Raw genomic sequence first — 25,890 nt, 5'->3', positions numbered from 1 at the left:
TGGGGGCTCGTCCGGGATCGAACAACCATGAGGTTTGTTTTGTGTAACTTGTGGCCTTCGTTGGGTTTTCTTGTTTAGTCACCATTGTGTTTCCTGGTGAGTATCAGTTGAGTTTAGCCTGTGAGTGCTTTGAATCTCCCTGGTTAGTGAGGGAGAGGGCCAGCTGGGCTGATTTATTCGTCCTTCCATCAGTCCACTATTTGTTATTTTGCCTTTTTTATTTTTAGAGGTAATCCTGGGTGGAGACCTGTTCTCTGTTGGGGGTAGGCGTGTGAGACGTTTCAGTTACGACTGAAACTCTGTTTGTCTTTAAAGTCGCGTCAAGCCTGGCAAGCCTCTGAAGAAAGTCAGGATTTAGTTAAAGGTACCAGGTGAGATTACTTTCTGTTGCAGCACTCAGGGACTTGCTCGCTGATGGAAGCTGTTGTACGTTCGTTTAGCTACAGTAAGTGCTTTCGTGTGCAGGAACTTTTTGGTTTGTGACATTTCAGTGGTAACTGTACTCCGCATTCGTTGGGTCACTGGAGTTGCTACTTCAGTGTGAGTGTGCAACACTACTGTAGTGTGACTACAGGGTGGCCATTTTGTGTGGTGGTGTTGCAGTCCACATTTAGATGTGGTCACTTGTGTGTTACTGTTTTTGTGTACTTAACTGTGGCAAACTTTCTTTGACTTTAGATGGTCTAGGAAGATGTCACTCCACAGATCAGTGGGTCTTAGAGTGGTGGGTGTGGCCTCCTGGATTGTTGACTTGTTTGTGACTCCTTGCCTACATTTTACCTGAGTAACGTGTGTGTGGTTGTGGACCACATGGTGTCCATCTTGTGTTGTGGTAGTGGCAGATCAGTGAAGTTGGATCTTTCTGTGGCTGTTAGTGAATGGCAGCTATTATTGTAGTGGGTCTACTTGTGTTGATCCTCTTGCTGTGACTGTTGCACTCCACCTTTGTATGTTAGGCACCTGTGTTATAATGTTAAATGTAGGTTAGTGGAGTACTGTCCTTTGTTTTCACATGATGGTATTTTTATTTTATTTTTTTTCTGTTGTGGGAGTGGCACCCATTGGCTACCATTGTAGTTGATGCTCAAATTTAAACTCTGTTAAAGCATCTGTGATGGCCCTTTTGTTTGTGTTGGATCTATGTTCCATTATTGACGGATGTTAACACCTTTGAGTCAGTAGTCCCATGTTTGTTCTTTGTGACCTAATGATTGACTCAATTAGCTGTTTAATGGTTGAAAATAGCCTTGGTAAGTAGCATCTCTTTTGTAATTTTAATGTGTAATTGATTTGCACAGTGCACTTTCATTCAATGAATAAATGTAATGTTTTAGAGTGACTTGCCATATTGGTGTTAAATTGATGGTATTTTGTGGCGTTTTCATAACAAATGATTTATTCATTGTTTTAAGGGTGGGGGTGTTACGGCTGTATGTTGCCCTGTGTCCCTTCTCCCCTTCTGTTGTCTCCAGCCCAGGTGAAGCTACTAATTGCACAATGAGGTACACCTGGCCTCAGTGCTGGCTGCAGAGGAGAGAGGCATTTTGAGTTGGGACTGCTGTGCTGCTCAGTCAGGGATTGTCTTTTGTTTCTCTTTTGATCTTTGTTATCATTTAGTGTGTCATAATGAATCCCTTTGTTTTGTCTTTTAAGGTGGTTAGTGTCTTTTAATGGGTCAATGTATGGTTTGCTGTTGGGGCTGCCTTATGGTGGGGCGTAACAACAGCTACTGGGCATACTTCAAGACCTCATCTAAAAGGAATCTCCATGTATTTTGACTCACCACTTAAGAACAGGTCTTGCTTGTTTGGCTCTTTATGCAGGTAAACATGCCCATTACAGTATATCTCTTTGCAAATAACAAATGCTTTGTGGGATTTAACAGAAAGCCCAATGGGACTCTGGCTGCATTTACTGAGTTAGAATCCGTTATTGTTGTTTTGCAGTTTAATATGACATGATCAGCTTGCTGCAAGAATATAGCCTTGAGCGACTGAGCCGACTCCAGAGGGGGTCTTGGCAATCAGAGAATGTGTTCTTAACGGGTCCCATACTAAGAGCTGAGAACTGACAGGTACAACAGGTTGTCTAGATAATTCAAGGCATAGGCTGGGCCTAACTGACATAACATGTTACTGTCTGATCTGCTGCCTTCTTGACATTTAAAGACAAACGGCTTTTCTTATTTTTTCACTAGGCAGCCACAACTCGTCAAGTTTTGTTTGGCTTTGTATCGGCTGTGTCTAAAGTCAGGACTGAGCTCTGCTTGCTTTTTTTCTCAAATGTTAAGTATTTATAGAAACCAATATGAATTGTAAAAAGGTTAAAAATGTTGATGTACTAAGAAATACATAATGACCCTGATGAAGGCCACATGCTGAAATGTGTTGATCTAATGTGTTAATAAAGTTGATCTTTGTATTACAAGTGTTGCTGGAGCTTTTTGACCACTGTAAGAAAGTCTGACATTCTTCCATACAGGGCCATGCCTTTGCCTTTTATTTTGGACTCTTTCCTTGATTGACAGATATGTGTCAATATGTCCCTGTTGTCCAAACAATAAGTTGTTAGCAGGTGTAAAAACCCCACAGCAGCAGTAGTATATTAGTATTCTGACAAGTCTATGTCAACCTTCTCTGCAGAAATGAAGGGTGTCACTTTGAGCACTGGGTAGCTCGACAGGTTGCACAACAGCACAAAAACATGCAAAGCTTTTTCCTTCTATACATAATTGGGCCTGCAGCAGACATGGAACTGCCTTCCCAGGTTACCTGTTGCTTTACAGTTGGGCAGAGAGGGGGGAGATGAAGTTAGAAAGACCAACCTTGTCCTGATTTCATGCCAGTGTCTCAGGTAATCTGGTCTGTGGCACATGGATAAACACTCACTAGAATAGACCTGGGTTATGTGTGTGAGTGTGTTTGAAGGTTCAGAAGGCTTATGTGTGTTTGTGTGTTGATGTGTGAGACACAGGGAAATCTACAGGCTCCTGATTTGTCCGTGACCTTGGACTTTACCGTCACCTCCTTTCCGTACCTCCCTTCTGCCTTTTTCGTCTTGTTTTGTATCTGTCAGTGTGATTACATGCACAGTAATGTCAAGATACGGTTGTAGCTCGATTAGGCCATTTCATTCGACTATCGTTCTTGTTACAGTGTACAAGCACCCCAGAAGAATCAGTTTATGAATGATAGGTGGGGATTTTTAGCTCTTTACTTTTGGACATTCTTTAAGTTTACCTAGTACATCACATACAAAACATTTGAAGAAAAAAAAAACATATTAGCAAGGGACAAACGGTTTTCATTCCATCTACTTCAATATGTTTAGCTGATACAACATAAATTGTGTCTCCTCAACTTTCTTATGCACATTTATGCTGTTCAACTTCCAGATCAAAGCCCGGCGCAGGAACTGAGTAGGCACACAGCGCTAGGCTAGTTTGGTTCAGATCAAGGTGTATACATGCATGAGAAAATCGACTCCTAATCATATGTATAGTCAGTGTCAGTGTTGAGAAGTTAGCTGTGCGCTTTCAGTTGGATTTGCATGTTTACATGCATTTTAAAAGACTAGTTTTAGTTGAACCAACACTTTTTTGGGGCATATATTTGAAGTTTGACTGTTTTCCATCTCTTCTCATCACTTCTTTACTATCTTCCCTGAGCCACAACTGTTTCCTGTCGCTCTCCCTCTTTTCCCTCCTCTCTCCCTCAGCCCCCCTTTGAGACTGTACATTGTTTATGTCGGCGCTCAGAAAATGCTGAGGTGTAATTCTATGGAAACCGAGCTCATGTTGCAGACACACAAAAACATAAACAATATGTCTAATCCAGTAACATGCACTGCTTTGTGTGTGTCTTTTGTATGACTTGAGAGTTACAGATGCAGGCCAGATAGTGTCGGCTCAGGAGAGAGAGATGAATGGGATGAGAGAAGAACAGACACTTGTTTATGGACTTGTTTTTTCAACTTGACCTATTATTTTTCTCAAAATCACACGCAACTATTCACATAGTGTAAGAAGAAATCCACACCTGAACACATCACAATTATAGACCTGCATAAACAGATCAAACACTCTTTCAATTCCTTTCACAACAGCCTCACACTGAAGGGTTTCATTGTCACATGAGATGAATAAATTATCCCTCATCTTTACTAAAGTGTTCAAATCACGCATTCAGCTCCTGTTCCAAACTTTGATCGCACCCTGACATCTAGTGCTGTTTAACATTTCTTTGTCACATTGAATCATTGGGCTCAATGTGCTCTACGCAGAGGTTAGTCAAAAAGAATTCACATTCAGAGTACAGCATCCCTGAATACTGAAGTTAATCTTATGCTACTGGCATAAAGTTTTTTCTGTACATTAAAAATAATAATGACAATATTGTAGTAATAATAATGAAACCCAATATGTGGATTATGTTGAAGATCTCCATTAAGGCATCAAGCAAGGGTCATTCATGAGCCTGATGGGTGTGGGCACAAAACTTGACATGGCTCTGTTAGTCCTAAAGGTGAGAGATGTGTATCTGTGGCTGAGGGGAGGAGGTTGTAGAGACTGCCAAGTGTGTGTGTGCTGTGTGAGGCTATGTGTTGTCCTTTTAGTTTTGTCCTCCTGTTGTGAATACTGTTAGTGGTTCCTGCTGCTGTCCGATTGTTTTACTGCTCACTTTTACTTCTGGAATCAATCAAATCGACATAATTCCTCTTCACAACAGCTGTCTTTGATGAACTGTTTTTGGTTTTAATTGAATGTTGCAATAAAGCAGAAAAATCTCTGAAACGCTTCTTTTTACGCTTCAATTAATCATAGAAGTCCAATTGTCAGAGATGTCCTAGTTCCTGCTCAAATTCATAGTAAACTTTTCCACTATTTTAAATGATAATAATAATAAAAGTATATTTTCGGTTTTGGGCTCTTTTGCCAGCAAAAAAGCAATTTGATAGCACATTTCTATTTAATACCCTGCATCTCGTTTTCTCCATAAATGTAAGCATTTATAATAAATAAAAAAAAAAAATGTCCTGCTCGATGTCATGTATCCATTTATGAGCTGAATTTTAGAGCTCTGGGAAGGATCAGTTTGGTGTTGATTTTTAAACTAAAACTAAAGCCTTTAATTGTTCATTAAAAGTTACAAATGTTGAATTTTCATGTTTTTGTGACGTTTTTAATAAAGCTATACAAAAAAGAAAACATCAGAGTCACATGACACAACTCAACGAGGAGTTTGTAACAGCAGCCATAATCCCCCCCCCACTCTGCTAAAATGTTCCCCTAGTTCCCTATATGTCGCCTGTTAGATCTGAACATTTAGTCGTTTGTCGATATGTTGTAACATGTTTTTTCTGCAGAAGCTTTTGCCAGTTTCGGCACATCATGTTCTTTTCCTGACAGGCGGGTTAGTGCTGCCTTGTAATTTTCACTAAAAGCAGATAATTAACATGTGTTTGTTATGTATTTACTGCATGTATGTGAAAAGGAGAGGAGCTGTTATGTAACCTGCTGCAGTGTGAGGGGTTGAGGGTGGGTGTGAGGATAAAATATTCATGTCCATCTAGAGAGCATCATGAATGTTAATGGGGACACATTGGAGAGGAGGGATGAAGAGAGGAACCACAGAATGAAAAAAAAAAACAGGCAGAAATATGGATATTTCAGTCATGGCAGATGGCTGTCTACAAATGAGTCTGGGTCTGTTCGAGTTTTCTGCCAGACGAAGGACATTTTCCTTCTCACTAAACCCAAGTGCTAACTCAGTGGTAAGATAAGATTTGATTTAATACTTTATTGTCCCCAAACAGACTTAAAAACTACACAAATAGAGATCATACAAAACATGTAACAATTCAGTCAATGCAGTGACATATTGACATATTGACATATTGACATATTGCACAGCCCCTTGGCACATTCTACATCACCTGTTATTCAGAATATTGATGGACATCGGCACAAATGAATGTTTAAAACAGTTCAGCCTGGTTTGAGGGACCCTGAATTTTCTCCTGGAGGGTAAAAGCTGAAACTCAGAATGAAGAATGTGGGTCGGGTCAGACACTACTTTCTGTGCCTGTCTGACAACAGACTGTTCATAAAGTGTTTGGAGGTATGCCGTTCCAGGCTGTAATACCGTATCTCATAATGTTTTCAAAAACAGCAGTTTAAAACAGTAACATACATTCCTGCTAATACTCTCATTCTGCGCAAGAAGTACATACCCTCACATACCCTTACAGTGTGGAGCAGTGACTCTCGTTACTTGTGCGAGCAGACCTGTACGATGGGTTTCATTGTGTTCATTGTATGACCACAGGCTGATTGTCCACTCACATGGGATCAAACTGCATCTCCTCAGGCTTAACATTTAAAACAAGATTGTTACTATCCCACCAGTGCACCAATCTCTGTAGTGGTCAAAAACATTATATATGCATATAATATATGTATATATTTATTTTTAAATGGTGCAGAACTTCTCTTTTTGTAAAGTGTCCTGAAATAACTTAATAACTTTGAGCACTATTAATAAAAATGATTATTTGATCAATATGTTTCCTCCTCTCCCATCTGTGTCTCTGACTATCTCTCCTTTCTGTACCTCATTCACTCTTCAAACTTTCCTTCATCCCTTCATCTCTTATTCCTCCAACCATCCACCTGTTCAAAGCCTACTTCCCCCCCTCCATCCTTCCTTTACTTCTTCCTTCCTTCCTCTCCTTTTCTTTCCGTCCCTACCTCACGTTTTCCCCCAATCCCTCCTTAAGAGGCTCGATGAGGGTCTTAGCGTGTGTGTGTGTTTTCTTCACGTGGCAAGCAATAGTGTGTGTAGGGTCTGAAGGAACATGCCAGTGGCCTGCTACACAAAAAAAACACATTATGGAATTCAACTCTGTGGGAAAACTTGAACCCTCCTGCAGTCTGCTATGCCCTCTCTCTGTGAGGCGTGTTATAAGCTGAAGTTCTTCACGCCTCTTTTTTTTTTCTCTTTGAACATCTCTCTAATATCTCTTCCTCACACACACACAAGCCCCTCTGTGCATGGAACAGTAGCTCAATTTGAAGATATTTTAGGTCATAAAAACTATCGCATGCCTTCATCCCAGTCAGACAGTCGGAGTGTGTGCGAGTATTTATCATGTGCTAAACCCAATTACACTCTTTGAAAAATGGTCTCTTTTCATAGGAGAGGGCACACGTGTGTGTGATTACAGCATGTCGACATCTCTGCCGCCAGCCCAAAACCAAAAAGGTGGATTGAATCTTTTCTTTGTGGTGCTCACATCATCTCAAACCAGAAAGTAAAACCATGTTTGTTCAAACTCTTCAAACATTATTTTTCTTCAGGTAACAACAAAAGGAGGTCCAATAAAAAACTGTCAACAGTGTTTGAAATTGAACTCATCAAAGAAAATGAAGCTACACTCTTACATATTTGTCTGGAGGCAAAAAGCCCTTCACCATCGTCAAAAGATCCTTCTTTAATGTGTTGGTTGTACAGTAAACAGAATAGGAGCCATTGATTACACAAGATCAAAACATTTGATACAGTATGCCGAATATGTGAATATGTGTAAACTTATAGAGAATTGCCTTGTGTTTGAAGCTTGACGATCTTCCTTGGGCAGTGTTGATAAAACAGTTATGGGTTAAAACACATAGCTGGTGCGTCAAAAAGCTCTTCTACTGAAACACAATTGTCCCTTTCGCTGCCATTTCCATATGTTAAAGCAGCTTGATCCGCCCAATCTTTACTATGTCACCTTTCCATATTTTTTTTTTTTACGATTTTTTTTTTGTGCCTCTTGCGCACGCACTAACCATTGTGCCACCAGCGCCACACCTTTCCATATTTTCTTATTGTGTCTATTGATGCACACCAAATGTTGAGGCTCACGCCCAGTTCATGATCAATGACCTGACAAAGTAGCGTGTCAGTAAAATCTTGTTGTCAAATATTTTGTCTTTATGCTTGGATGTTCTTTTGATACACATCCAAAAGTTTAATTGCTGTTACTAACTTGTTGTTTTCCTCTTCTCTCTCTCTCTCTCTACTTCACCTGACGCCGTCGTCTTGTCCTTCAGATTGATCAGCCAATCGATGGGGATTCTCAGAGGAGCTCCGCCTACCTTTGCCGCCTGCCCTACTCCACCACCTCCCTCCCCCTCACCCTGCAGCCACTTCTTCACCCCTGCCCGCTCCGTCTCCCAGCTCTCCATCCAGCCTTTCTCCATACACAAAATGACTCTGGAACTCACCGAATGGTCCTCAATATGGATTTGTACAGCTTGTAATAGACAGTAAGAGAAAGAGGGAGAAACCTCAATGACAGAAAAGCCATAATCATTCATACACACCACACATACACACACTTACACACTATACATAACACACACACACTCACACAAACAAGCAAGTAAACACTGACAGATTATTCTCAATAATACACACAAAAAGGAGCAAACGCACCAACCTGCTCTTGGAATGTAACACATGCGCTTCCTGTGAAAATGTAAACACTTCGTCTGATTTCTTGATTTTCGACAAGCCTTCTGGAAAGCTGATTTTATTTTTTCTTAACTCTGGGGATTAAAACAAAAAGGCCAGAGGAGGATTAAAGCCTGTTGGATTTGGAGCTGCAATATTTTTCGTTGGACAACTTGATTTTCAGGTGACTTTTTTTTTCTAAAGGATAACTCGTTTCTGATCTTTTTTGTTTGTTTCTTTTAACATTAATGGATCTATACTAGATCTTGTTTAAATAACCTAGAGTCCTTTTTAAGCAGGACACAGTTTTAGATATAATCATTTACCTAGATTGCTGGGACACTATCTGTTACAGAGTCTTAGAAAAAAAAAAAGTGTAACTTGTAAAGATTGTACTTCCGTTACTTCCAGAAAGTCACTACTTCTTGAAGTTACTACAAAAGAACGGATACATCCAATTTTTTTTGTAAACTACAGGTCAACTCTAGATTTTTTTGTTTGTACGGAGAGGTGCACTTGTTTTTTCCATCGCGTGCATGCCCTCCAACATGCCTCCCCAGAACACAGAGGCTGACACCATGCAGGTCGGATCTGTGGTTGGCGGGGTCAATGCCAAAAACTCCACGACATCGGGCTCGGACGAGGAGAAGGGAGGAGCAGCCGGCGAGACGGATGGAAAGGGGGGAGGAGGCCAAGGAGCGGAGGAGTCGGCGAGCGATGGATCTGTAGAAGGCATCCCCCTGAAGAGATGGGTGATGCACGGGGCTGTGATGTTTGGACGGGAGTTCTGCTACGCCATGGAGACAGCGCTGGTGACGCCGGTTCTGCTGCAGATAGGTAAGTCAACAAACAGGTTAATGTTCATAATAAGTGTGTTCAACAGCACAATAGTTCCATTCATTACATACCTGTCACATTTGAGAAATTACTTCTTTCAATGCTTTTTTTTTTTACACAACCAGTCACTTTCTCTTATTCAGTTCACAGTGATATAAACACAGTGAAGCACAACATCCTCACAAACAACAGTTAAATGATATCTTTATGCATTTAAGCCGAAGATAACATAAACATTTGAAGAACACAAATGATGTTGATTCAGCGTCAGTCAAACATAAACGTAAGAAAAAGAAGCAGCTGCAACCCCAATAGTTGAGGATGAATAACCGAAAGGATACTATCTTTTTTAATCGGCATATCGACTTTTCTTTTTTCTTTTCTTTTTTAATGTGCCATAGTACATTGTCATCACAATTACAAATGATCAAGACATAAGTACATATACAGCATACTACACTCTTCTGAGTTCTTTAAAGTAAGATTAAACCTTATAGCTGTAGACAAAAGCTAGCCTCTATGGACCTGTTTATCTTTTTTGTGGCAACTTAAAGGAGCCGTAATCCAGAGAGAAAGTGACAAAAAAAAGAAGTTAATCAAACAAAAACAGCAGTTTGGCTTCCTAGACTTTCGAATAATACCAATAAAGTATAAAGACACAAAAAAATAAAGTCAATTACAGAAAGAAAACAGATAAAACGCGTCAATGTTCCTTCAATGCACCTAATCAACAAAGTCAGGTCTCAGAGGTTTGACATATTTCACCCAATCTGCCCAGTGTGATCTGAACATTTCTAGCCTTCAGTTTAAAGAGAATATCGACTTTTCGAACGTAAGAAGCATAGGAAGAAATCATCAGAACACAAAGTGTGTGCACACATCAAAGTGTGTTGTCTATCTAGATGTTGTTCTGGCATTTAAGAATGCACCTTGGCAGCTCAGTACGTCACGCATCCTGTCCACCTTGTTTAGATGGCCTTCCACTGGATCTGCCAGGAGATTAGCCAGTTCACTCACAAAACGCACACGAACACACACACACCCACCCACACACAGGCAATGAGTGTGCTGTCATTGGCACCCTGCTTAAATCTTTGACAGCCTTTGAGAATTTGCCAAGTCCAAATTCATCTGGAGTACATTGCAGTCCTCATGGGGGACAGAGAGGGTGTGAAGAGAGAAAAGGAGACGAGAAGGGAGGGGAGGAAAGAAGAGAGGGAGAGACTTTAACAGCCATAACCTTGTTTATAATTCAAAGTCATTTCCCATGCAACCCCTTTCATCCCCTCACTTTCTCTTGCTTCCTTTTCTCTCGCTCCGTGTTGTGACCATCTCAGCTTACATAACCAGGGCTACACGAGTGGCGGGACACTCTGTGGTCACCCTTACTCCTGGCCGGCTCACCCAGGATGAGCCGCCACGGGGAACCAACCTTTGATACACGAGAAGTTAGTAAGGTTTCAGCTTCAGTCAGAGGAGTGCAATACTCAGAAAGTGCTGTCTTTTCGTTACATATGAAACATTCAAACCAGAACCTCGCACCTTTTAACCAAAATCCCCAAAACCCCCTATTAGGCTTCTTTTTCTGACCATCGGACATGTTTTTGTTCTATTTTTAGCCTTGATTTTGGCGCCCTAGTCTATTTTTGTAGATTGGGCTGTGTCTGAGCCCCTCTTAGGAGATTTTTGAAGCACTGAGAGGTACAGAGGCTGCAGATTACTCAGCTGCAATGAACCAACTAAAGCAGACAGAGCTGTGATTTTTGTACCTATCTGTGATATAGAGGGTTTATCCAGCTTTGTCAGCCTTTTCATGATGAGCTAATTGACTATTTGACAATTTGACCTTTTATTCTTATCAAAGGTAGAGATGATTGCCTTCCATCTTAATGAATTATAAAGTAGATTTCACTCAGTGGAGCACAGACCTCTACAAACAGCACTTAACTATTAAGACCACTACTCACCACTACTTATTTTCGATCCCTACCAACAAATTCCTGAGGCGTGTTTCTGGCTCTTGAGCAGCAAAAAAGGTCTTATATCTTCACTGTTTTGTTGCAAACGTTGCCTTTATCCCATGTCTTGCTATTTATCTATAATCTATTATAAACGGAGAGCGTTTAAGGTTGGTAAGAGTTACATGACATTTGTGGTCTGACAGCGAAATGGATAGCTGAAAGGCGTCACAATACTGTTTTTTGTCATGATTCATTACTTTGAGCAACACCGCTAGCAACTTGATTTAGTTAATATAAAAGTATTGATGAAAGAAGGTTTGTGATCATTTTCAAAGCTGTTCTTAGTCCCATTTTTCAATGCTATGTCAGGTTTTCAGTAACTTTCATAATAACTTTGTGCCACTTTCTAGCTTAGTTTTTTTTATTTGTAGCCTTTGTCTGTATTTTCTGTATTCTGTATTTAGATATGGGAAGGAGAGATTAGGAATGACATGCACCAAAGTGGCCAATGTGGCAAAGACTCTGTCTCTGTTCATGGTCTGTGTACTCTGCCAAACGGGGCAAAACCAGCGCCCACTTTTAGGTCCATGTTATATTGTCATAATTACACACTACACATTACATTTTGTGATTAGAATTCATCTACCGACTCATCACAATGAAAAAACACCTACTTAAACCTTGTCATGTCCTGCTCCAGCTGTCCCATTGCATCTGCAGGAAACGCAGACACTCTCCATGCTACTGTGTTAGCAACGAGCTGTACATTAGCAATATTGGATATTATTTCAGACTTACTTTAATGGTCCCTAAATAACACCTTATCCACTGCAATCATCACAATCTTTATCAAGCTGCTGCTGGTGAATGGCTTCTTGTGCTGCACTTTAAATGATACTGATCTGTTGCCACATTGGCCTTCTTCTTTGTTGGTTGGGTGAATAGAGACGCTGTTTTAGCGTGCTAGCTGCACAGTGTAGTGGCGCTCCACATGGCCTCTTTTGCCAGCTGAAATGCTGATACCGCAGATAAGGCGCACACACTGGTCCCTTACCTTCTTCACTCTAGCCATGGAGTGGAAAATGGTTTATTTTCAGCTTCTTCTTGCCATGGCCACCTTTGTTAAACAGGCTTGCTAATTGCAACAAACTTCTCACTTTTAGCTAACCTAGAGAGTCAATTTTATGATGACAGCTACATGCCATATCGGAGGGGAGGACGTCTGTGTGTTTGATTGAAATGAATTGGAGAGAGCATGTCAAGGTGCATTGTACAACCTCTAGCAAGCTACTGAAATCCATTTGGTGAGCTCCCAAACAAGTGTGCAAACGATGTGTAGGAGACCCCTGCTCTAGAAGTTACATATCTTCAAATGGGAAATCGTTACCCTTGCTTTTTCCCCCACACCAACCTTTAAGCATAATCGTTACCAACTCTTCAGCCTGCTAGCAGCGAAGCAGGCACAGTTTGATCACAACTACCCCCCCACCTCTAACTCTGTTGGCAGAGATCCAACTACTGCCATAAGAAATATCGACCTCTCATTCCTTCATGTGGCTTCATGCAGGCTGGAGACCAACTAGCTGCTGGAATAAGCTGTATAGCTGGTAAGCTGGCTGGTTGGCTTGCCCTGAGTGAAACCATTGTGTGTGTGTAACCCCCACAACACTGGGGTTAGAGAAAGAAAGAGTGTGTGTGTGTGTGTGTGTGTGTGTGTGTGTGTGTGTGTGTGTGTGTGTGTGTGTGTGTGTGTGTGTGTGTGTGTGTGTGTGTGTGTGTGTGTGTGTGTGTGTGTGTGTGTGTGTGTGTGTGTGTGTGTGTGTGTGTGTGTGTGTGTGTGTGTGTGTGTGTGTGTGTGTGTGTGTGTGTGTGTGTGTGTGTGTGTGTGTGTGTGTGTGTGTGTGTGTGTGTGTGTGTGTGTGTGGCAGGCTCAGTTCGGTCAAGCAGCCCATATTTACACAGTCAAAAGAAAGGATAAGAAAGTTCTACCTTACAAGGTCCTGTGTGGAGGGCATGAAAAGATCTGTCTCTCACTCAAGGACTGCTGGACTAATTACATCACACTCTGCCTTTTAAGTAGTAAAGGAAATGGTTAATAAATATAGAAGGCTATTGTGTGGAATAACCAAAACTGATCAAGTTTTACTGAAAATATACTTTTCTTGGAACAGAAATTAGTTTGATAAAACATTATTTATGGGGCTTAAAGGTCTAATTTTTAATATTTTATTTATTGTTAAGTTGATTTTGTTTTTATTTCTAGCGTTTATGATCAATTTCCTCATACTCACTTCTATCTTCCTTAGCCTTTTTAGGAAAGTAGGTGGTGCTCTTACTCAGGACTAAAGAGGAAAAGGATTGGGTGAAAATAGAGTTCTGAGGAAAGGATGTTCTTTGAGAAGTGAAGAGAGAGTGGAAAAAGCAGGAGGAGGAGGAGACGAGGTGACAAGTGCAGACAGCGTGTTGTGTCCTTTTTGGTGAGGAGTCTGGTGTATTACATAACGAGAAGCTTTTCAAACCTCAGCTCAAAGTGATGCATTAAAGTTGTTAAAGCATCATTATGATACGCATAAAAGTCAAATCAGTGGAAAATAACTATCAACAAGCTGACAGAAAAGTCTTTATCATCATCGCATGCATTCACAGTCGTAGCAGCTCAATGAAAAGCAGGGAAAATGGGATTATATATTATGTACCAAAGGATCTCGTTAAGAACTCTAGAGGGCACAAAGTCAAAAAGTCATACAACCTCACACAGACTGAAATGTATTAACGCATGCAAGCTTGATTTCACATTCAGAAATATCAAACAATGAGATGAAGGCTTATAGTACAAAAGCCAATCATACAGAATAAAACAAGCCTTTCAACAAATCTGTGTGAAATTATAAACAAAAATGCTTATGTGAGAAGATATTTTTGACTTGATTACAAGTCAAATAGACTAGTTTAAAGAGCTTGATAGACTTCATCTACAACTTATCACTCATCACTCACTGACACTCATCTACAAATTGTTGCAACCGATTGAACAGCTTGAAATTATTGTATAGATGGAGCAACTTCTGTTTAAAGACAAAACACTTTTCGAGACCAATGATTGACAGAAGTGACTGGAAAAAGTGTTTGTTTTTCAATGCAGTTCAAATTGAGAGAATTTGTTGACATGGATGTGTTATTGGAATTGTTTACCCCTTTGGGAGATACCCCATGTTCGACATGGTTGGGTGTCAGAACTGCCCAGTCAGAAGGTGACCTGACCACCACCTTTTAACCCTTACTCCACCAACACTCTTAATCTCTTTATTTGCTTGTTTGAATACAACCAGCTCAGCATGTAGCAGAAGGCATGCCACTAATGTGGTGCCCAAAACAGTCCAGGGCTGGCAGTTCTGCAACATTGTCATGCTGCTTTGGAGGCCTGCTTGGCTTTGCTAAAGAAGATTACTGCAATCCAACAGGAAATGTCCTTCTTTTCATTCAGGTCCCTGAGCTGAAAGCCTCAGCTCTCTGCACCACCTCTTCACCTTTGAGTCTTTTTGAATGCTGGTATTGAAAAATGAAAACAATCCAGAAGAACGTGTTCACTTGAGGCTGGCCCTTTAAACCAAGGAATCCCCATTAGGTCCCATATTATAATGACCATTTTACAGCAGAAATAAACATATTTACAGCCTGGTATAAAACCATTTTAGTCTATATAGAGTTAATATTTTATTAATTAAATCCCTGTGTGTGCGAGTCATCTGTTTTGGTTTCATTAAGGCCAAGAGTAAACAGACAAAGGGTGAGGCTGATTTGACTGACAGGGGAGGACATTGCAGCTGTGTGTCTTGAGGCTAGGCGTCACCTGAGCTCAATTAAATAATTGACTTTCAACTGTCAGTATTTGTCATGTTTTTTTTTTTTTCATTGATTGATCATTTGAAAGCTAGATGGTGAGCTAAAAGAGAGTGTTTCAGTAAATCAGATTCATTCTGCCCTCCTCAACTTCACTTCTTTGCATTATTTTTAATTAGTCAGGAGTTTTTAGGAGTCAGCCAGGCTTTGGCTAATTTTTGGATTCCATTGCATTATACCAATGTTTGCTTATTTTTTAATTCCAATTTATAGTCTTATCCCAACGACTCCACTGACCTTCCCATTTGTACTTTTTAGCTACACGCTATATAATGCAGTGTTCTTCCAAATAAATGCTCCTGTGCTCTATGCTTGATGTGGAATTCTATTATTTCTGCTGCGAATCAGCTTGATCTTGTGTAGTTTGGGCTAGCATGGCAGGTACCATAATCCACAGAGTGATCCTATCATGCTAGCCGGTCTAATCTAGCGGATGACCTTGTAGACAGAGTCATACAGAGTTATATAAATGACTGGCTTGATGTAACACAGTGACTAATCACTATAATCTGACCCAGTCAGACAGAGTTGGAGGGCAGGGTAGGTGGATGGATGGATATAAAGTTGCAAGTGTGAGGCAGCAACAAAAAAACAAAAAAAGTTTTCATAAAGCAACAGAATAAATACAGCAATTAGGAAAGAATGCAACGTGATATCAGGAGCTGCTGACTGTGAATTTGTTCTTTAAAGCCTGCAAGGACTTTTAACCACAATTCCCAGTCTTAACTTACCTCTACACACTCCTGCTTGCTTCTCAGCAGAGAGAGATAGAGAGATAAACACAGCAGTCTAGTCAGTTATTTAAATCCTCCCTATTCATAGCTCTTTATATAACTGCTGCAGTAACCTTGATGATTTATTAACACTATCACTGTACACACACACTGACACAAAAGGGCTTTTTTTTGCGAACATGACCAGCTCTGCAGGGAGGAATTCTTAGTGAATTCAGTGAAAGTCAAAAAGCAAAACCAGTACGTGATAGCTGATGCCAGGGTTTCCCAAACTGTGGTCTGTGGCCCATGATTCGGTTGTTTAGAGGATTTTACAGTTCTCCTGTGTTTGTTTGTGATGTGAAGTAAATGCAGAGTCAACAGAAACTTTAAGACAAAGCCGTATTATGTGTGTGTCATATAGGGGGTGAGTGTTTTTCCATGCAACAGGCGATAAGCTAGGTATGTGTGTGCTATTAGTGTTGGATATGTGAGGAATGCGGAACTGTGTGTGTGTGTGTTTGTGTGTGTGTGTGTGTATTTGTTTGTCAGCACATTGCTCCCACCCCCCCACCCCCCCCCCCCCTCCAGGGAGGTGAAGTCATCAAAAACAAGCCCCCACCAAGCTCTCAGATGATGACGAGGGACAAAGAAACATCAGGCGAAAGCAAATTCTTTAAACGGTGGCTGCAACAAAGACATTTTTTAATCATACTGTTTTAAAGTCAAATGATCACTGACTCTGTTTTGTTTCCAAAGAGGGATTAGTTGTGCAGATTAAGAGAAGAACTGGGGAAATAAACAAGCATATAGACGAGGTGAAATAACTTTAAAGAATTTCAGTTTAAAAGATAAAAAGATCAAATGAATTAAAGTAAGACTTTATCACAAAAACAAAAACTGTAATCACACAAGATGTAGAAGTCAACACACTGAGGCAGTTTTTCTCACAATTTTATTTAGAAATGAGGAATGGTAATCTAAACCTCAAATCTGCTCTCTCTCTCTGACACTCGTTGGCTTTTTGACAGTTTCTAGATGGATGGATAGTGACAGAATAAGTGTGTGAATTCATATTTTTAGATATAATAAAAAGAGAGGGAGCAGTTTAGTACAAAACATCTATCTGAAAGCCTTGGACACTGAAGTTTTAAGGGATTTGTTTTAATGGTTAATATGACATCACTTTGGTGTTGCATATTTTGTCAACACTTTGTGCTGCCTTTTAGGTATGTGCAGTGCTAAGACAAAGTTTGCATTGTTATACACTTTATGACATCATTCTGGTTTAATTAGATGTGATGCTCGAGCAAAAATATGTTCTAAGTAACAGTAATGTTTCTACAAGCTGTAGTCTTAAATAATGTTATTGGTATGGTTCTGTTAGAAAGGATACATTTCAATACGCTACGATATTGAAAGATACAGTACAATACTGCACAATATAATAGGGTACCAATAGGGTAATACGGTACGAGTAAGATACCAGTTCCTCAATAAAAGGGCTGAGCTGACCAGCTACCCCTGTGATTAATGAATGTAGTATTGACAAGTACCACGTACACAAACCCACTTAATAAAAAAAGAACTATCCCTTTAAGCCCTTGGTGTATAAATGTGGCTGAATGATTAGACTAGACCCTGATGGGAAGCACTTGCATTTGCACTTTGTCCAGTGTGAATGTGTGTGTGTGTGTGTGTGTGTGTGTGTTTGTGTGTGAAAGGCTGAATGTGACATGTAGTGTGAAGTGCTTTTAGTGGTAAGAAGACTATAAAAGTGCTATAGGTGCAGTCCATTTACCATGATGAAGCTGTGTCCTTCATACATACAGGACACAGCTTTTATTTAGTCACTTCCTTCCTTTTCTGTCTTTTCTGTCCCCTTTTCAGTCATCCATCACTGCCAACCCTTTTGCTTTTTTGTTTGTATTCTGTCAACTGTCTCACTGTTTAGCTTTTTTGTTCATTTTTTTGTGTTGTTGTTTCATCTATTACATTAAAAAAAAAACCTATTAGGTAATTACAATCAAAACCTATTTTGATTGAAAAGAAAATCATTTATACTGTATATGAATTGAGTACTTTTTAATGAGCTGATTTTGATATGACACCTGTATCCACCATTGAAGAGAGATTGTTTGCTGACTTTCTATGGTTACGCAATATTAGATTACTGAGTGAATGCTGCACATCGGCTTTATTGATCACTTCCCGGCAGAAAAGGGCAGTCAGCTCTGCTGGTTGGAGCTTCCTGATTCTGATAGGTCAGTCACAGTTGGAGGCCCGCCTACCCTCTGTCAGTCACAAATGGTTGCCTCTTAATGTATTTGGCAGATGTAAGATGCATTGAAATCAAACAGAAAAAATACAGTTAATGTTGTGACTCGTCACTGATCGAACTACATACTTTAAATGTGTGTCTCAGTATCAGCGTGTCCCTCAGTCCCTCAGTAGGAGGTGAACGTTTACTGCAGTGTATTACATAACTCTGCTGACTGGAAGCAGCAGTGTGTGTGTAATACACTACATACATAAATACATGCAGGCCTCATGAAATTTTAATGCCACCCTTTTCCCCAAAGAGGAGGGTTGGTGGGGATTTATTTGTCACCCCTGGTTTGTGATTAAAAGGCTGAATGTACATTTTTCAAACCAGTTTCCTCTTATTATGAAGCTGGGTTGTGTGTGTGTTTGTTTTTGTGCGTGTATGAGTGTGTGTGCATGCGCCCAGGATAAAGCCCATCCTGTGTCCTCTGAAGAATGACATTGAAAAACAGTGACTTCACACACACACACACACACACACACACACACACACACACACACACACACACACACACACACACACACACACACACACACACACACACACACACACACACACACACACATGAATAATGGCTTTATTCATTGAGCAACTTCAGAACAAATTAACACAGAGCGTAACATTTAAGAATGAAATCAGAAAAACAACATTTATAACTCACTCGGGTAAGAAGAATATATTATTGGATTTAAATCCTTAACATGATCTGTTTTGAGGTACAATCTTTGCTGCGATATCTCTACTACACACTGTTCTCCTGTCGGCATTGATTTGTTCATCAGTGTGTTGTCATCAGCTGATCCACAGAGCCGTACATCACTCAGTGTTTCAGTCTATACTCTGCACTTTATAATGATGACCTTGGCTGTATGTGCAGCTTGTGGACCTCATGTCCGCATTACTGGAGAGCATGTGTGTGTGTGTGTGTGATGTGATTGATGTTCTCATCGTGTCTTGCTGCTGTAGAGTAGTGAGTCACTGCTTGCTCTTTCTGTCTTCGCTCTTCCACTTAACAAGTCCTCAGGAGCTTTTCTGTTGGCTTGTTTTCATCTGAACAGTGACTGAGTCGCTGGGTTTCAGAAACATAGGAAATAATTGCAGGATGTAGTGTGTGGGTTAGAAAACCGTTACTCTGAAATCTACAGTTTGTGATCTTCCGAAACTAATATTTTAGTGTTTTATAACTCTCAATCACACTGGACTTCTAAAACACAATAAAAAACATGTATGAAGTAAAGGCCAACAACACTGCCTATCAAATATTTATCAATAAATGTTACATTCTGGTTTATTGTAATCTCTATATATATGTCTTCAAATTACTTTTTCCAAAGAGCCTTTCCAGGCCTGTAGAGAGTTTTTTTCACAAACCACATGTGACTAAAGAACTGTTCTCTGTTAACGTACACTATAAGTAATGAGCTTTAAATCCCCAAACCATCCAGTTTTCCCCCACCAACATGCAGTATTACGTGTTTGAAAAAAAAGAAGAAAGAACTGGTTTTGCCTCCAGTGTTACCACATTGCACATTGCTGCTGGAGCGACCATTAGCAGAGACCAATCACTGTGATTTGATTATTCTGTCAAGATCCAGAGATTAGTATTGATTATTGATGATGTGACAGCTGCAAATGTGCATTTAGACAGACATGGCCTGCAGACTTCAGTGCTGGCATAAAATCAACAACCAGAAGCTTATTAATAATAAAATATTGATGTTAATATTTTAAATCTGCTCCTTAGTCCATCTGTTGCATTTCTTATCTTTCATTTCTCGTCTCTGAACGCTGCACCTGACTCTGTCCACATGTTATGTTCATTCAGAAACACCTGCTTCCTCCTTTCCTTCCCTTCCTTTCCTTTCCTCGTCTCTCATTCTCTCGCTCCCAGCCTCCTTCCTTCCTGCCCACTTTCTCCCCTCCACGACCTCTGCCCCACTCTTACTTTCACACCGTTTCTCTGCCTGTTTGGTCATTTTTTTTTCTTGTGGTTTTCTCACGCCCGTGCAGGATATGAAAGGATTGTTTTGTGTTTATGGGAGAGTGGGAACAGGAGGGATGGGAACAGAGAAGGAAGGAGAGAAGAGAGTTGAAGGGAAAGAAAGAAAGAGCGAGGTTGGCGTTTTGTTTGATTTCTGATTGGAGTGGGAAGGAGATATCAGACTTGTGTTTGCTCACTTTTTGTTCATTGTGTTAGAGAGGAGGAGTGATAGGAGAGGGGAGGTCTGGGAGATGGATGGAGGGATGTATGCGAGGACAGAGTGACGGTTGGTTGTGTTTAGAAAATAGAATTGATTATTTTTCTCAGGAAGAAGTGCATTATACCACACTATAAAAAATGTGTTACAAGTCCAGTATATCAAAGAATCTCATGTCAGGAAAATATTTGAGAGAGTATGTACTCCAGCACAATGTATTGATCAGAAGCTACATCACTTACATATACCACTTTAAAGCGTTTTCTTTTTCTGTCTGCATTTAAAAGTACCAAAAAATTACAATATATGGTTTTATTTATCTATTTATCTTTTGCCAGATAGACCGCAGTAGGTTGAGATGGTTTTGAATATAAACATCTTAAATAATGCACTTTATTGTTTAGTAAGGAGAATATTGATTATTGGTTCAAATTGGCAATATTCCTCATCCAAACTCCAACATGTCAACCACATGTTTGTTAGCATGACAAAGGCCTTGTCCCATCCCACTAGCCGCTGCAGACGATGATAATGATAGATGGTGATTATTTCTGTCAGACATTTTTCCCTGGATCAAAAAGAAACAGATAATGGACCCTTGAATAGTCATAATTCTTCATTAGATTTTAACGTGGTTGTGTATTTTTCTGTTTCCAGTGATGAAGGGCTAATAGGCTAACAAATGAGACCATATTGTATAATGTCCCCCATAGTTTATTCCGTTATTGTGCGCTCCATCAATGAAGGATCTCGGTCAATAGGCCTGTGTAACACTCTCGATAAGGTCATTTAAATATTTCTACAATCATTTGGTATCCTCTGGCCACTACAGAACACATGAGCTAATGATGACGGTGCAACCCATAGAGTTGATATTGTTTCTCACATTTATGTGATTTTGAAACGAGCTGTGTCCAATCATAAACTGAAAATCGAGAAAACAGTTAAAACCACAAATTATGACTGTTGGTGTATGCCTGAGTGAAGGCCTGATGTGGGGAAACATACACAGTGTACGCAGACATGATGAATGAGAAGTCTGTAGTCAAACAAACACACATTGAGCTTTATATTTAGTGGGGGGGGGGGGGGGGGGACGTAGTAAAATTAGCCCTTTGATGATAGACGGGGCAGATTGTGTGGTTTTTTTTCCCACGATCAATCAACAACACTGGCAGCCGTCATGTGCCGGCTTGTATATTAACTTTTTTTTGTCCTCCTCTCCATCCTTCCTGGTTTCTCTCCTCCTCTTCTCTCCATCGTCATGCCTTTGATCATATTCCTTTCTCACATGCCGTCTCTCCTTCCTTCTTTCTTAAACCAGCTCATTTCTTTTTCTCTCTTTCTGAAATACTTCCTGTGTTTCTGCTCTCTCAGTATTGTTCCCTGTGCATGTGTGTGTTTGTGAACGTGTGTTTGCACCTTAAGTACTGAGTGTGTGGGAACTCCACTGTGTGTGTTTTATTTAGTAGGTGAGTCTGGTGTGTGTGTGTGTGTGTGTGTGTGTGTGTGTGTGTGTGTGTGTGTGTGTGTGTGTGTGTGTGTGTGTGTGTGTGTGTGTGTGTGTGTGTGTGTGTGTGTGTGTGTGTGTGTGTGTGTGTGTGTGTGTGTGTGTGTGTGTGTGTGTGTGTGTGTGTGTGTGTGTGTGTGTGTGTGTGTGTGTGTGTGTGTGGGGGAACACCGACATGTCCTTTTTGCTCTTTTTTTTTTCTGTATTTTTCTTTGTGTGTGTGTGAGTCTGTGTGAGAGTATGTGTGAGTAGGTGCACATGTGGGAACTGTTTACTAGAAACTGTTTTCCTGTTTTGATGTTGACAAACTTACAGACAGACTGATTCCTATCTGCTGCTTTGTCTCCTGTTTTATGATTGTTTGCGCTTGTGTGTGTGTGTGTGTGTGTGTGTGTGTGTGTGTGTGTGTGTGTGTGTGTGTGTGTGTGTGTGTGTGTGTGTGTGTGTGTGTGTGTGTGTGTGTGTGTGTGTGTGTGTGTGTGTGTGTGTGTGTGTGTGTGTGTGTGTGTCTTTGTGCATTTGAGTAAGAAATAGGTAGAAAATAAAAAAAGCTATCCACCACAGGAAGCTCCATGTGAATGGAACTGCCATATTAGGAGACAGGAAGTGAAGGTGATGGAGACTCCTTGTTGACAGGGTTCCCAAGACCTGGTCACCACGGCGACAGGAGGTCAAGCCCTTGTTTATTGCCACGTTCATGAGAAACACAGGTTGACAATTGTACATAGATGACAGCAGCAACACAGACTGTAAAATCTAAAGTAAGAGCAGAGTGACAATGTGACTCTGAGAAGGGAAAAACTAAAATAAAAGTCTAAATATAGTTCAAAGATTGTTTTAGGGATAATTTCATAGAACAGTAACCACAAGATGTTTAAAAGTTACTTGAAGACGATTTGGGGTAAAGCTTTTAAAATGTAATTTAACCTTCAACAACAATTTAAAAAAAATCAAGTAGTTACACCTAAAGTCCGATGAAACTTTGTCTAAAAGTTGTCAAAATAATCAGATATTATCCAGAAAAAGTGAACATGATAAGTTAAAGATAGAAGCCCTAAAAAGCTACTTTTGCTTGCAGAAAAGTATTTACTTGAAAAATAGAAGATAAACTAAACAGTTTCTAACCCTGATGAATAAATAAAGAACTGACAGGATTGCTCGACTGAATTTTAGGTTAATATATGCGATGAAAAACTAATTTTGTCGTGGTTTTTCACTTTTTAAAGGTACAGTTTTGTCCCCAGGAAACAAATCCCCAGGAAACAAATCACACCTATACTAAAACAGCTATTTAATAAATCCAGGAAATGATCTGGTAGATCAACCAATAAATAAAACAACAATTGTTGGAAGCCCTAACATACAGTTCTTGCAGTCCAAGTTTGAGCCATGGCATGATATTTTTTACCCATACTCTCCATGATAATAGAGATAACTCGGGTGTTTTGTTATTACTTGTTGCTTTAAATTTACCTGACTTCTAATAAAAGTTCTATTTCTTCATAGTGCAGGATGTTTTTCTTTCCATCTTGTGAGCGGAGCTCAGCTGTGTTGCACCTGATTCAAGTGATTAGTGACAGAAGCAGCTGTCACAGTGATGAGAGGAGTCTAATCTGATGAGTCATCACTCTGTGACTAAACCAAGTTACGAGCTGTGATCAGGATGAGGATGTATTTTAAATGATTCAATTGACACCCCCAAAACACCTGAAGTTGTTTGGTTTACTGACAAAAACATGAAAAATTAAGACTGACTTCTGACCTTGTTAAAAACAGTTTTCCATTCAAGTCAATGCACTACTTTCATCTTAGATGGGCTATACTTTGCTTTTCATCTAAGACTAAATCTTTCTCCATTCGTTTAAGGCTACTATTTGTTCAGCCAAGGATTGTTCAGACAAAGTCAACACAATCTCTGATTCTCCTTGTGGCATTTGAGTCTAAAATTCACACTATGTTTCCCCTGATTCAGTTCCTCCTGGCACGAGGGGGGGTCGCTCTAGACAGCTAAAACAACTTAAAGTTAACTTACAGAACACCTCAAACACAATGCCTGCAAAACCATGTTCCCCTGTGATTGATTGATTACTGGATATGCAGTCATCTCTTTTGCAACACACTCCTTGTGCCTCTGATTTATACACATCTTATAGTACGACTTTGATGAGTCTCCCCTAAATCCCTCGATTGTTATGTCAAGCATCATATAGACAGAGATGCACAGAATGTTCTGGAAGAGACGGTGTTACAACATAGCACAGTTTGTATCATTGGAAATCATGTTGTTTACATTCTCTCAGTCACAATCTGGAGAGGCTAGCAGAGCATAATCGGTACCATAGTGACAACATGTGATCTACAAGCATGAAAATATGAAAATGAACCATGATTGGAGCAAGGAAGTTTTCACATGACAGCGGCATCTGTCATGCGAACAAACAACAAAATCTTGGATGTTGACATCAGCTGTGTCGACACCACACTTAAGGACACTGTTCTTGTGCCTGTGGCTAAGAACTTGTAAAACTGATTTTACTGGATGTGTTGCCTCTGTCAGAAGGTAAACTATCACATCTCTGAGTGTTTTCAGAGACTGAACTGATAGAAGTAAATGGATCTGTGCAGGAGGAAGGGACATTTTAGACTCCCTGCTTATGATTAGACAATGTCACACTCAGTTATAGATCTTTACTTCACTAAACAGATCTGTTTGAGGAATAGGAAAATGCATTTAAATGTCTAAGTGTCTAATGTCCTCTTAATGAAATTAGCTGACAACAACTTCCCCTCACTCTCCATCTTTCCGCTGTCTCCTGCTGACTATTTGTCTCCTAGATTTCATGAGAATGAAGAGGGGAATTAAAAAAAAAATCCTTTGAAATGTTTTGGAGAAGTTCCATCACTTGTTCATCTTACATAGAGCTAAACAAAATTCTAAAACCATCACCTTTTAACGTGTCTGTGTGCCACATTTTTGAGCAGCGATGTTAGCCTGTTATATGAATTATTTTCAAATAAAACTCTTGCATGCATTCCTTGGAGCAACACTTCAGTTTAAGAGGTCACATATTATGCAAAATACACTTTACCATTTTTTTTTTAACACTAATATGTGTCACTTCTAGCCTGTCTACAAACCACCCAATTATGAAAAATGTCCAACCTCCCTTGTCTTTTGCCATCTCCAATTTTCAGAAAATGTCTGCTCAAAACAAGTTGTTTGGAGATTTTCCCTTTGTGACATCACAAAGGGCAGCAGCCCCTACTGCAGATAGGTTATACTCCCACAGCTAGGTGTTTGTTCTGCCCTCTGAGTCTGCCTTCTCACCGTAAACATTCAGCCTTGGTGCAAGAAAGCCCAAGCCTTTCTAGAGGGGCGTGATCGAACACAGCTCCCTTGCATTTAAAGCCACAGACACAGAAACAGCCTGTTCTTTCTATAATGAGATTTATAAATGTATTGCTAAGTTAAAGATGATGTTTAAAGGTGTATGCTTGAAATGTGTTTAGTTTCAGACACTTTTTGATAATCCAAAAAGGAACTTTACCAACTGAAGAAGTCAGTATAATTAGACGGTGTATTACAGTCTTTAAGCTGAACCATTGATCATCATTGTGGTCAACCTTAACTGGAATCCATTAAAAATAAAGACCCAGACAATATTAAGACTTGGTCAGACTCCCTGAGCCGATATCTTCAGTTTCTGTCTCCGTCATCTCGATACGGGAGGGATAGTGTGGCAGCCAAATGGCACTTAATGTATTTGTCTGCTTTCTAAGTGAGCCGCATAAAGCAACAGTTTGGCAGTGAGACGCTGATTATGTTGTGATTTAATTATTGGAGATTCAGCTGACTTCACTCGACTAAAAGACGTCTGCCTTCTCTTCCCCTCAGCAGGTCAGTGACATCACGGCGCTGCATCCCAGGCTGCAGTCTGGTGATATTT

The 25,890-nt window shown here is 40.1% G+C and overlaps 1 protein-coding gene across 1 annotated transcript in view; it reads left to right on the top strand.

The window, feature by feature from the left end:
• The window catches only part of LOC109984501 (solute carrier family 45 member 4), a 53,130-nt gene that overhangs the window by 12,225 nt on the left and 15,015 nt on the right, over positions 1-25,890 (top strand). Inside the window, exon 3 of the mRNA XM_020634685.3 lies at positions 8,096-9,335. Within this exon, the coding sequence (XP_020490341.1) occupies positions 9,035-9,335 (301 nt within the window). The 5' untranslated portion in view covers positions 8,096-9,034. The remainder of the gene's footprint in view (positions 1-8,095; positions 9,336-25,890) is intronic.

The sequence above is a fragment of the Labrus bergylta genome, chromosome 19 (assembly GCF_963930695.1).
Source record: "Labrus bergylta chromosome 19, fLabBer1.1, whole genome shotgun sequence".
Taxonomy (NCBI): domain Eukaryota; kingdom Metazoa; phylum Chordata; class Actinopteri; order Labriformes; family Labridae; genus Labrus; species Labrus bergylta.
This window is presented reverse-complemented; position numbering and strand designations above follow the sequence as displayed.